Source organism: Mytilus galloprovincialis, chromosome 3, assembly GCF_965363235.1.
Source record: "Mytilus galloprovincialis chromosome 3, xbMytGall1.hap1.1, whole genome shotgun sequence".
Lineage (NCBI taxonomy): Eukaryota > Metazoa > Mollusca > Bivalvia > Mytilida > Mytilidae > Mytilus > Mytilus galloprovincialis.
The window spans coordinates 15,536,616-15,551,357 of NC_134840.1; the positions used below are offsets into that span (position 1 = coordinate 15,536,616).

Sequence of the window (14,742 nt, forward strand, 5' to 3'; positions counted from 1 at the left end):
TTCTCCTAAAAACACAAAATTAAATTGTAATTTAAAGTTCAATAATTCAGGTTATTTCATCATTTCGTATTCAGAATCACATATTTCTTTTATTGCTATTTCCTATTAAAACATGTTTTTTTTCAATATCCATAGATTTGCAACAAATAAATAAGGGAATACTTTCATTTCACAGAAAACCTGCATGTTCTACCATGGGGCATGATTGTTTTCTTTTTCTTTAGTGAAATAACCAACTTCCATTTACACCAAAGACAAAACACTAATGATAATAAAAGTGAAAAATATAACAAACTGAAATATGTTTGTTAAAGAAAAAAACAGTCATTAACAATCAAAACCATTGCAAACATGCGCATTAAATAGTGTTACCTCTGAGTATGCACAATAAATACAGTATACTATCTAGAAGAAAGCATACTAAATAAAGTGTAAACTCAGCAATAATGCATATAAAGCACAGTGTACAATCAACAACCTAGTAACATGGAACTTAGTAAGATATATGTGGCTCAATTACTGGATATATTTCTGAAAAAAGTGTTTCCTCTGCTACTATAAATGTTAAAATGTCAGTGTAATTTCTGGAACAGTGTATGATAAAAAAAAAAAGAAGCTCTGGGAATATGTATTGTTAAATATTAAATGTAATTTCTGAGACTAAAAATGTTAATAAGGTAAACTCTGGGACTATGTACTAATATGTTAAATATTAAGTGTTATTTCTGGGACAAAGTGTGTTAAAAATTACAATGTAATTTCTAAGACTAAAACTGTTAATATCTAAACTCTGGAACAAAGTATGTTAAATATAACAGTGTAATATTTAAGACTAAGAATGTTTTAAAATAGCCTATGGTAAACTCTGGGACTATGTATGTAAAGTGCATGTATTAGTGTAACTTCTGTGACAATGTATGTGAAAATTGTAAACTCTGGGATAAGGAAAGTAAACTATTACAGTGTAATATCTAAAGCTAAGAAAGTTAAAAAGTGTAAACTCTGAGACTATGTACTTTAAATATAACAATGTAATTTCTAGGACTATGTATGTTAAAAATGTAAACTCTGGGACTATATATCTTAAATATTATAATGTATTAATCTCTAGGACCTTGTTTGTAAAATGTGTAAATTCTGGGACTATATAAATATAAGTGTAGCTTTAAGGACTTTGCATGTTATATATTACAGTGTAATTCCAAGGACTATGCAAAAGAAAAGGGTAATTTTAAACTCTGGAACCATGTATGTTAATAATAAGTGTATCTTCTGGAATTATGTATATGTGTCAAAACATTAAGAGTTATTAAAATTATTAAAATACCTAAAAACTGAAAAGCTGATGACTTCAACCTTTTTGAACCATTAGCCTAATAGTTTCCTTCTAAGCAGCAACCCCATAACAAAGAAATCAGGATTAGAAATGCAGGCCCCAGAAATTGGTACAACTTTTCAAATGTCGATAAGAGGTATGTACAGGATTATCATATCTTAAAATATTATATTTCCTGAGAGCACCTTTTGTGTCTATATAATAACATTTATCACATATTTGTTACGAATACGTTGGGTTTTGCATATGCAATAACCTCAAAATTGCCCGGGGCAAAAAAGAAGATATTGATATTGTGCCCTGATTCCAAATGACGTCACGTCATTGCGTCCTTTACGACACTTTTGTGATACAAAATTTAACATTTTATCTGTTATGTTTTATTAAATTGTAATAATTTAACTTTGTGTCTCTATTCTACAGAACTTAAATATGTGATAAATAGATTATAACATGTGTTTTCCATATTGGCCCTGGTATCATCCCTCGAGGCCGATATGGGAGTCTCGGGATGATACCAGGGCCAATATGGAAAAGGCCATGTTATAATCTATACATAATATTTAAAGAAATGGTAGCTCTTACTACTATAACAATGAATAAAAGTAACAGGTTTATATTGTTATAATGTTTATCAAGTTATTCCAAGCTTTAAATATTTGTCTGTGCAGTATAATTCAATACACAGATATGGTCATTTGCCTGCCTCAATTCTAATCTAATGTTTTTACTGCTTGAATCTCAAAAGTGAGCAGTGGATAATTTTGATTTTCTCATATATGTGTTATATATTTTTGGTTTAATGACATCGTATAAAAAATGATGTTATTTAAATTTAATGCCTGAAAACTATAAAAAAAGATGATGTGGTATGATTGCCAAAGAGACAACTGTCCACAAGAGACTAACATAACACACTAGTTCAGTTCTGCATCTGCGGAAAATCTAGGTATAAAAGCTTTCAACTCAGACCGAACCAGTATAAAATAATCTATTTATTTTTTGCCAATTTTCAGGCTAATATGAACAACCTGAAAAATTACCACTTGTTTAATTGCCACCTTGCATTTTATACCAATCGTACAAGTATGCTAAATATGGCATTATACTGATAATGCAAACTCAGTATTCTTTAACTTACTTAAACAGATACAATATTGGTATAATGTATGAAAAAACATAAAATATATTTGTACGAGGTTTAAAAACGGAGAAAAAAGCAAGGCTCACTGAAATTTCTCCTATTTTCGTATTGAGTACAAATGAAATTCCATATTTTCCTACAATTTCTATTTTAAACTAGAGGCTCTTAAGAGCCTGTGTCGCTCACCTTGGTTTATGTGCATATTAAATGGACACAGATGGATTCATGACAAAATTGTGTTTTGGTGATGGTGATGTTGATCTTACTTTACTGAACATTCTTGCTACTTACAATTTTCTCTATCTATAATAAACTTGGCCCTTTAGTTACAGAGGAAAATATTTTATAAAAATTTACCAAATTTTTGAAAATTGTTAAAAATTGATTATAAAGGGCAATAACTCCTTAAGGGGTCAACTGACCATTTTGATCATGTTGACTTATTTGTAGATCTTACTTTGCTGAACATTATTGCTGTTTACAGTTTATCTCTATCTATAATAGTACTCAAGATAATAACCAAAAACAGCAAAATTTCTTCAAAAAATATCAATTGGGGGTCAGCAACCCAACCACCAGTAGTCCAATTTATCTAAAAATTTCAGAGCATGTAGATATTGACTTGATAAACAATCTAACCTCTTGTCAGATTTGCTCTAAATGCTTTGGTTTCAGAGTTATAAGCCAAAATCTACATTTTACCCCATATGTTCTATTTTTAGCTATGGTGGCCATCTTGGTTGATTGGCCGCGTCACTACACACATTTTTTAAACAACATAACCCAATAATGATTTTGGCCAAGTTTGGTTAAATTTGGCCCAGTAGTTTCAGAGGAGAAGATTTTTGTAAAAGATAACAAAAATCTACGAAAAATTTGTAAAAAATTACTATAAAGGGCAAAAACTCCTTAAGGGTCCAACTGACCATTTTGGTCATGTTGACTTATTTGTAGATCTTACTTTGCTGAACATTATTGCTGTTTATAGTTTATCTTTATCTATAATAATATTCAAGATAATAACCAAAAACCGCAAAATTTTCTTAAAATTACCAATTCAGGGGCAGCAACCCAACAACCCTGAAAATTTCAGGGCAAAGATCCTGACTTGATAAACATTTTTATCCTAGCAGATTTGCTCTAAATGCTTTGGTTTCAGAGTTATAAGCCAAAATCTACATTTTACCCCTATGTTCTATTTTTAGCCATGGCGGCCATCTTGGTAGGTTGGCCAGGTCACCGGCTACCCCAATGATGATTGTGGCAAAGTTTGGTTAAGTTTGGCCCTGTACTTTTAGAGGAGAAGTTTTTTGTAAAAGTTAACGACGACGACAGACGCCAAGTGATGAGAAAAGCTCACTTAGGTGAGCTAAAAAGTGTTATTTTTTAATCAATTAACATGGCTACCTTTCCAATATGCATTTTGAATACTCACTTTCAATAACTCATACATTACACATGGTTCCAAATTAATAAAAAAAAACTGAATATAGTTCAACATTCACTTAAATATAAGTTAAAATGAACAAAATAGAAATAATGGTGAAATTAAGTACCTGTGCAATTTGAGAAATTGAATAAACTAAAAAAAACTGTAAATGTAATAAAAATTGCTATAAAATGCCTTAAGACAAGACCACATTTAAGGTAGCACAATACAAAGATTTTATAACTCCAACTCCCAAGTTTTAAAATGCTGTAACTTTCTTAATAATGCTTGAAAATTTATAATAGTGGTAGTTTTGGATAGCTAACAGATTACTCTTTCAAATTAATGCAATGTTAGTATTATGCAACAATTATGTAACCAATTATAATGTTAACTGTGTCTAAAATATTTTTCGCCAAATTTCCACTTTCAAATGAAATTAGCTTCTGCATAGGTATCCCTAGAGGGATGAATTTATTATATGTTGTTCCTATGGCCATTATCTACAAAAGGGTGTCTCAGATTTAAGATAGAATGTATAGAACAAATTTTACACATTATTAAACATTATCTTCTTTTATGTGGTTAGGATCTTTACACTAATTAGAGATTTATGAGAGAATGGAATGCCATAGAGACAATCTGAGACACCCCTTTGAAGCCCATGATGTGTTGATAAAGATTTCGTTAAAATTTTCTGTATAGTTAAAGAGATGATAGAGCTAAATTCATTCAAGTGAACTTACCCAGATTTTGCCACTAATTAAATAATAATTGATTACATAATGATTGCATAATAAAAGTATTGCATTCATTTAAAAGATTAATATTTTATCTATCTATATATACCTCTTTTATTATTTTCTATGCATTCATAAGAAAGTTACAGCATTTCAAAGGTTAGTGATTGGAAGTAAAAAAATCTTTGTATTGTGCTACCTTAATAAATCATTTCTCATAAACAAATGTAAAGGGTTAACTGATATGCTAATCATAAAAACCCATATTCACTGTCAAAAAACTTTTTCCCATCATTTACAGAAATTCGCTTTCTTCATTAACTCACACAAACTTTTTTAAGTACAAATTATTGCACTTCATACACATAGAAATTTCATAAAATTGTTTATGTCGTAGTAAAAATCTAATATAAAGAAAGTATAAACTGATGACAAAATTTGATCTCATGGAGTTATCATGCTAGAATGCTAGATTTAATAATTTAAAATGATTTTGAGATTCTTTCAAATATGTATTATGCTTACATTCTATGCTTATCAAAAATGTAAATTAATAAAATTTTAAATAAATACTACTTGGAATCATTTAAAATATCACAGGCATGAGATAAAATATTCCAATCTTATTTCCTCAGATATGAAATTTAAAACACAAGACAATAATAAAATAGATTAAAAATAATACAGAATTAGAAAGGAGATTATTTTCCCACAAATGAGATTCCTTAATTTTTTAAAACAACATCAAAGGCTTTTTTGCTTTTTAAGTCTTTTATCATCTTTCAAATCTTTTAATTCAACTGCTTCATCATCTGGAATTTTATTTGACATAGCTTGTGTATATGAGGCTTTTCTGCCAGCATGTTCCTCGTCTGCTGTCAGACCATTTCGATCTGCAATCGTTTCCTCGGGTTCAGACTTTACAGATCTTAATTCAGCAGGTCGTGAATCAGAATCAGACTTTATTGAACTATGAGAATCAGCTCCTGAAATATCGGAGAATTCTCCTGAGCTACGGGGCTGATCAACAGATTTAGATTTGAGCATAGGTTTTTTCTTACGTTTTTTAGATATAACTTCTGATTTAACATCAAATTTGACTTTTGTTGGACTTTTTGTTTCTGAAGATGGATCTGTTTGAGATCGTTTTACATGGGAGGAATCCTCTCTATCTTCTTCACTCAATGTTTTTGACTTTCTCAATCTAAATCGTCTTTTCTTTGCCGCTGAATCAGAAGAGGCTGAACTTTTGGATGTATCTAATTCTTCACTATCCTCTCCCTCATGTTCCTGTAAAGCGTCGAGACTTCTCCCTGATGCTCCTGATCTTCTGGACGGAGATTTGCTAGCATTCTGGTTGAGCAGAGGTGTTACTTCTGGTTCAAAATTAAGTGTATTAGCTTTTTTAAAATCTTTTCTTCTCCTTCTTGGAGATGCTGTATCTTGGTTTTTAGATGCATCACCATAGCCTCTAAATAAATTATGATCTGGCTTGACACCAGTGAAATCTGAAGGACTACGATCTCTATGAAATGCTGGACGTTCTGGGACAGCCAAACTAAGTCTACGTTTGTAATTTTGAGCTGCTGCATTTGCAGCTATAATACTAACCCTTCTTGGTTGGAAAGAAAGATTTGTTTGTGATCCCAGAGGTGTTGAAGTTCCTCCACCTAACACTGCACGAGACATTCTCCGTGTCCGAAGTTGTTTTTCCTGCAGATATTTCAGCAAGTCTGCACTGCTATCATTCTTCAAATTCCTATCTAACTTTTGATGCACCATCTAAAAGAGGAATAAGAATCTATAGTAAATCCTTTTTTTTTTTAATTGGAAATAGTTTTTATCTGTTGTATTATTCAAATGAAATTTACAAATTCTATAATTTTTGGTATATTTGTTTTTCACAAAATTATGTTAAATAAATTTTAGTATTTGATTTATAAACTTTTTACAATGATATAATCAAAGGTTGTTTGCAACAACACAAGCTTAAAGGCATATTTTGTAAATGGAATTGTACGTACATCTCTCCTGGAAGGAGCCATTAATTTACGGACATCTTTGGCTGTAGGTTCCAAATCTTTTTGATGTTCTTTCTTTCGGAACTGTGGAAATAATGATTTTCTTCGACCTGTCTTCTCTACATTTTTTCTATCTTCTGTAAATCAGAGACATAAGTATATGAATTACCAGTATCATAAATATTATAAAATTTTATAACAAGAATGTGTCCATAGTACACTGAGCCCCACTCGCACTATAATTTTCTATGTTTAGTTGACCGTGAAATTGGGGTAAAAACTCTAATTTGACATTTAGATTAAAAAGATACTATCATAGGGAACATGTATACTAAGTTTCAAGTTGATTGGACTTCAACTTCATCAAAAACTTTAACCTGAAACTTGCACTATCATTTTCCATGTTCAGTGGACTGTGAAATTGGGGTCAAAACTCTAATTTGGCATTAAAATTAGAAAGATCATATCATAGGGCACATGTGTACTAAGTTTTAAGTTTTAAGTTGATTGGACTTCAACTTCATCAAAAACTACTTTGACCAAAAACTTAACCGGAAGTGGGACGAATGGACGCACAGACGAACGAACAGACGAACAGAGGCACAGACCAGAAAACATAATGCCCCTCTACTATCGTAGGTGGAGCATAAAAATATTATTAAGGCCATGTTAAAGCAAAGAAACCACTTCTAAAGCCTTATGTAAGTACTTAGAGTAAACCATCTGTTCAATTCTTATGATGCAAGTATAATAGTCACTGCAAAATAACAAACTTAAAAAAATCTTTAGATTTAGTAAATAAGTAAAGGACAAGGTACCATCAGGCCTCTATTTGGCCCCCCTATTTTCTCATATTTTTCTCATTAAATTCTGTTTTGGAAAGCTACTTATTATGCTATAATATTACCTGAGGTTTGAAGTTTGTTTGGATGAACTTCAAAACCACTAATTTTAGCAACTGGGGTGAGGTGAGGGGGTTAACTTTCTGTTTTTATTCAAATATTGTAATTATTATTATTCATTTTGCAGGTGATTTTACAACAAATTTTTAATTTTTTAGTGCCTGCGCCAGCGTGACCCAGGAATGTTTTTATTCCAATGGCATGGAAACTGTTTTTGATGTCTAAATCGCCATATTTTTTTCCAGGTTACAAAGGTGCACGCTATTAAATTTTAAGAAACAATAGCCAAAGATTGAAGTTCATCCAAACAAACTTCAAACCTAATGGAATATTTTAACGTGATCAGTAGCTTTCTAAAACAAAATTTAGGAAATGAGAAAATAGGGGGGCCAAAAACGGGCCTTATCATACCTTGTCCTTCAGACAAGACTAGACATTTATCTTACCGAGAAACGCCATTTGATATATATTAAATAAAACTTTTGTCAGGAAACATTTTATACTTCATAAAAATATCAGCTTTATTTAAAACCTTACCATCTCGTTGTTCTGCTAACTTCCTGTCAATCCAGTCATCAAACATTTCTGGTTGCATCATGGGTAATCCACCAGGCGATGGCATGGGTGACGGTGGTGAGAAATCTGGTGGTGGCATCGGTAAAGGAGGCACAATAGATGGTGATCTAACTGTGATAGGTGGCAGCACTAGGTCTCCGTCACTTCCTTCGTCTTCTTCTCCCGTCTCATTCTCATCCTCTTCTTCATGAATTCTGAAATAATCAATTGTTTGATTATTTTTCAAAACAAACTTGAATTTCTGTCTTTATAATGATATGGATTTTTGTAAAGTGATGTATTTCTGTTTCAAGTAGTTTTGTCTATAATAAAATTGAGAATGGAAATGGGGAATGTGCCAAAGGGACGCATCATCTCTAATGAAAAATTGCCAAAATCTATGAATTTATCATAAAAAGAGTAGAAGGGACTACTCCGAGAAGTAACCTAATTTATTGTGACCTCATGAATTTGAAACTATACCTTCCTCATTTTAAAAACTTTTAGGCAAAGTAAGGTCATTATCTCCCCCTGTTTGTTATCTATGTTTACTTACATTTGATTTGCAATCTCCTCTGGAATGAGAGGTAAATTGTCCTCACTTACATACTTTTCTTGTACCATTCTACTTCCTGCTAAACTCTCAAAATGTTGTCTGAAAACAAATGTTGGATTCAGTCTTACAGATTTAAACAGAAGACATTAACTTTAAATGAATTATCAAATATGAAATACATATACATAAATGTTATTAGTGAAAACTATGTAAGATTTCTATAACAAAAATAGAATAATTCTATAACATAAATTGAATATAAAATTTACCATATTCTTTAAATAAAGTTGTTTAAAACTTTTTATAGCGGTACCATATATTGTAAAACATAGGTTATTATTGTGTTTTAAATGCACGTGGGGATGAAGATCACACTTTGCATCAATATTATTGCCTCGTACAAACTACATGTATTCTGGTGGGGATTATTTTCACACATTTAACATGACTTTGAAATAACAGAAAGGTATCCTTTACTCAACACGATATAATATCTACTCACTGTAGAGCTATTTTTTCATATAATGACATAATATGCTCATCTGTTGATGTTGGGTTTCTCTGTAACCAATTCTTCAGGTATTTACTATTGTAAAATTCCAAAATTTCCTACAATAAAATCAATAGTCGAAGATATTGACTGAGTTGTTCTCAAATAATAAAAGGCACTGGCTACGGTTACATGGAAATGTAACAATAATAAAAATATTATTGTTACATTGGAGACTAATTGCCGGAATGCAAAGTTGGGTGAGGAACCGATTAATTACAAATGTAACAATAATTACTGAGGCTACGGTTACATTACGTTATTGTCACATGAAAAACAGCAATGTACGCTAGATTGATTAAACTTAAATATTCTATAGTTGTATTGCTTCATTCTTTCATATGTACTAAACAATACTTGTAATTTAATACTGATAAATAATAAAATATTATTCAACAAATGGTGTACAACTTGAATAGTTTTACTACGTATTAATGGTTTTGATACTACTCAAAGGCGAAAAATATAGTTCAATGGTTTCACTTTTTTAAAGTATTTAACTGCACACCTACTCTTATTACTGCCATTATACTTTGGACCAATTTTGTTTATGGTGAAAAAAAACAAAAAAACTTGGGATGCGTTTTAAAGGAAACTGAAACAGTATCAAGACATACATTTCATACAGCTTTATAACTTGACGCAAATTGATAATCAAAAGCAAATTTTGCTAACTGTTACTTAATACTAAGAAATTATGTATGTATGTATACACGTATCCGTGGAGGACGTAATTTCGTTCATCAAAAATGTGTCGGACTTTAAAAACAACTTACAAGGATTTGTAGAAATTGTCATTGTAAATAAAAAAATTACAGTAAATAAATTGTATGTTATAAATGTATGTAATAAATGTCCTCAACTTTTATTATTTCGTACATATATATTACTAGTCCCATCGTACATTGCTTTTTTTCATGTAACAATAACGCAATGTAACCGTAGCCTCAATAATTATTGTTACATTCGTAATTAAACAGGTCCTTACCCAACCATGCATTCCGGCATTTAGTCTCCAATGTAACAATAATACTTTTATTATTGTTACATTTCCATGTAACCGTAGCCAGTGCCATAATAAAATAGATATAGGAAGATGTGGTATGAGTGCCAATGAGACAACTCTCCATCCCAGTAACATATTCAAAATCATTTAAGAATACCATTATAATTGTATTACACTCTTACATTAAGATGACATGACAAAAGTATGTCCCTATTTTGTGAGCTTCAAGGTTTAATGTATCAGTTCAAATAGCGAGTCTCTTTTAAAAAAATATACAAATGTAGTAACTAAGTAAGTAAGTAATTAGTTTATTACAGTGTCACAATCTAACATTATACATAATATATTATACATCAGATAAAAACAGCATAAAAATATATTAGATGCCTGCCTTAAAAGGTATATGAGACACTTTTACCTCATGCTCATTAAATGCATACACAATTTAAAACATTTTTCAAAAGTAAATATATATATCACAAAGATTACATTCAATATGAATTGATAGAGAAAATAACAAACATATAAGTAATACTGCTCACTATGGCATTAGACTATGGCATCATTGCTTACTATAGTAATACTGCTCACTATGGCGTCAGACTATGGCATCATTGCTTACTATAGTAATACTGCTCACTATGGCGTCAGACTATGGCATCATTGCCTACTATAGTAATACTGCTCACTATGGCGTCAGACTATGGCATCATTGCTTACTATAGTAATACTGCTCACTATGGCGTCAGACTATGGCATCATTGCTTACTATAGTAATACTGCTCACTATGGCGTCAGACTATGGCATCATTGCCTACTATAGTAATACTGCTCACTATGGCGTCAGACTATGGCATCATTGCCTACTATAGTAATACTGCTCACTATGGCGTCAGACTATGGCATCATTGCTTACTATAGTAATACTGCTCACTATGGCGTCAGACTATGGCATCATTGCCTACTATAGTAATACTGCTCACTATGGCGTCAGACTATGGCATCATTGCCTACTATAGTAATACTGCTCACTATGGCGTCAGACTATGGCATCATTGCTTACTATAGTAATACTGCTCACTATGGCGTCAGACTATGGCATCATTGCTTACTACCACTACATTTTTAACTTTGGTGTATAGTTGTCTCATTGGCAAGCATATCAAATCTCCTAATTATGTCAGCAAAGCACTGTTTTGTACATCTTTATATGCAAGGCCCATGCATAAACAGATAATCAATACGGAAGCAAACACAGCATTACATGACATCCATTATCACTGAACTGTTTAGGGCCCAGCTGAAGTCCGCCTCTAGGTGTAAGATTTTCTTGCAATGTTGAAGACCCATTGGTGGCCTTTGGCTGTTTTTACTCTTTAGTCGGGTTATATAAATTAAATTTATAATATGTTCTTATCTGAAGAAGGGTTACCATCTTAGAACTCAAAATTTAGTTTTATGACAATGGTTGATGAATGTGACCATGTATCATTTTTTTTTGGTAATTGTACAAACAGATACTACCTACCCTGAAATGATGTTCTCCTCTCCGCCCTAAGACTTCCTCTATACCAGCCATCACATGATCTGTTACCTAGTTCGTAGAATAGAAAACATATATCATGTTGAATAGATATACAAATCTTGTATAGTCGCCGTCATGTAAAATTGGCACCATGTTTTTTGTTAAAATTTTTTTAAATATCAGCCGCGTTTACTCAAGATGATGTTTTTCTTTTAGCGGAAGTAAAATCCTGTCCAAATATCCACTACTGTCCTACCTTTTATTGTGTTTGCACTGTATAATCCTGACCTTCACATTTTTCAACATTATTTACATTGTATAACCGCCATCTTGGTTTCTATGAGGGTCCCTTATTCCATAACATTCGTTACTCTCCGGTAATATCATTGTCATTGATGATACAATTTCCCGCGCTTTTTACGTAAAGATGACGAAAAGCTCCGAGAGACACAAGAAAATTGAGAGCACGTGGAACTCCACGGCAACACTTCCGGTAATAACAATGTCGGATTCCACCATACAAATTAATCTTGGATTATGTGAAGGTCAGGATTATACAGTGTAAACACAATAAAAGGTAGGACAGTAGTTGTTTTTTGGAATGATATTTGATTCCGCTAATTGAAAAACATGATCTTTAGTAAACGCGGTCGATATTTAAGAAAATTTTGACAAAAAACATGGTGCCAATTTTACGTGACGGCGACTATAATTGACATTACAACACATAACATACTATGACCTGACTTGCTCCCTCAAGATTATGCCTCTTATTATCTTACTTAGAATCCTCTTCAGTAATTATCTACTGAGAAAACAAGTCAAACTGTCAGTTACTGCTCACTGATGACATCCTGGACGCAACTGGATACTATTAATAGTGTAAAAATATGTAAGTGTTTAGTAAACAGGAAGTTGTTGAGTGATGAACCTGAAATGCATCACATGGTATAGCTGACTTATATAAACCCTGAAATCAAATTTCAGAAATCCTTGTATCCTAGTTCCTGAGAAAGATGCAACAGAAAATATTTATAGGATGGACTGATGGACTAACGTATGGAGGGATGGATGAACAAACGAACAGACAGAGGTAAAACAGTATACCCCCACTTTTATAAAGCGGGATATAACTTTACTAGCATGGATTTATTTTTATTCCTAGGAAACCAATTTTCATGGATTTCATAGGTACAGGTTAACTATGAAATCAAATCTTCAACAAAGCACTAATTTTCTGTAGGCTTGCATGCAGACTTTGACAAAACCATTAAATAGCCACTAAAATGCAAGATTTCCTCAATCAATGAAAATTAGAACAAAAATAAGTGAATTCACAGTAGTTCAAATTTACTACCTAACAATTGTATTTTTGGTGCTGTTGGTTCACTATATCATTGACAAATATCCATTTCCTTTTACATTTTTTTGTACTACATCGAAATCCTACTTACATGTGAATTAATTTCTTCACCAATGGTAACTTTATCTGTACTCTGAAGTTTGACTCTCAGTAGCTTTACTAACGGCTTTATAGTTATACCCTAAATAGAAACATATAAAGTCACAAGTCATCATTTGATTACTAATCTAATATTTCAAAGCTGATGCTTTAAATTGAGTTTGATATTTTTCAATTAGAAAAAAATGATTTTTAAAAACAAGTTTTTAAGACATATTGGGTTGATTTTGTTATAGTTGATTATTTAGATCATAATATTGATGATAATGATGTATTCACTAGCAATACTTCGTTTTACAAAAAAAAACAAAGTTTGTTCTTGTTGAAGAAAATAAAATTTAAATTATCAATATTATTATTTCATAGCATGCAATTAAAGACTGATCTAATTTTGATAACTTGTATGATTGAATTCAGTACATGTATTTCTTTTCATTTTCTTTTTAAAACTGACTTTTAATCATTAAAGTTGGGTTGAACCAAAAAACTTTTCAGTTTATCAAAATAGTAGATTAATTAATGGCATTAGGACTGGGGTCCAAACAAATTATCAGTACAAACTGTGAAATTTTGATTGAATTAAATTTGATACAGAAGAACTTGTACATGGTTATAATAAAAGACAATATATTTTATCTATATGAGTTAACTTTATAAAGATTCAGTTATCCTTTGTCCCAGGTACATTTATAACATACCTGTACAAACACTGTAAAGAAAATAAGAACCATTAACGTTGTAGTAAACATTTCTTTGGGTAAATTCTCTGCTTTCAATAGATCCATTAAAGAGAAAGCAACAGCACCCCTTAGTCCACCATAAGCCTGAAATAATACACCCCAATTATTATATATGACATGGTATATAGTATACTTGTGATCACAGCTGAATGTCTTATTATATTTTGTCCTGGGTTTCTGTTTCATTGATTTAATCAAAGAGCAGATTGCTCTGAGGGATACGATTGCCATTGTTTCATTGACACATGTATGCATGTAGCTGGATAATATTATTTTCAAAACTAATTCAAATGACAAACAGACATGTAAAATAGTTACAAAATAGCCAAACCCGGATAAAAGTGTATGAACAATGTAATTAGGTCTATTGTGTTTTATTTTTGTACTACTGCAATACCAAGTTTACTTTCCACAGCAGTCACTGACTGACTCAGAGTGAGAGATGTCAGAGAAGGTATTTTATTTCACTCATTGGTTATTATATTTTATCAAGTGTCTGTTAGCGATGCGTCGAGGTATAGTCATTAATGTGCTGATGGATCATCGTATGATGTAGATGTAGATGTAGATTTCAATTCGTATCTTATCACCTTTTTTACTACGTTAATTCTAGGAGGAACCCCATTCCTAACTCTTTTTAAAAATATTTAATTTCCTTTGGGTCAGTCATCATGGCTCCTTTCCGTACACATTTATCGGTTTAAATTGCATTCATTTTTAATATAATACGACATTTATTGACAGAAAGAGCTAATACTCGACGTCTTGTTTATATT

At 31.6% G+C, this 14,742-nt stretch overlaps 1 protein-coding gene across 1 annotated transcript in view; it reads right to left on the bottom strand.

Annotated features, from left to right (window-relative positions):
- Positions 1–5,172: 5,172 nt before the first annotated feature.
- Positions 5,173–14,742, bottom strand: part of LOC143069807 (uncharacterized) — a 44,186-nt gene continuing 34,616 nt past the window's right edge. Inside the window, exons 15-22 of the mRNA XM_076244613.1 lie at positions 13,925–14,050; positions 13,219–13,308; positions 11,768–11,833; positions 9,186–9,292; positions 8,684–8,782; positions 8,110–8,342; positions 6,674–6,807; positions 5,173–6,431 (exon numbers count right to left, since the gene is read on the bottom strand). Of these exons, the coding sequence (XP_076100728.1) occupies positions 5,394–6,431; positions 6,674–6,807; positions 8,110–8,342; positions 8,684–8,782; positions 9,186–9,292; positions 11,768–11,833; positions 13,219–13,308; positions 13,925–14,050 (1,893 nt within the window). The 3' untranslated portion in view covers positions 5,173–5,393. The remainder of the gene's footprint in view (positions 6,432–6,673; positions 6,808–8,109; positions 8,343–8,683; positions 8,783–9,185; positions 9,293–11,767; positions 11,834–13,218; positions 13,309–13,924; positions 14,051–14,742) is intronic.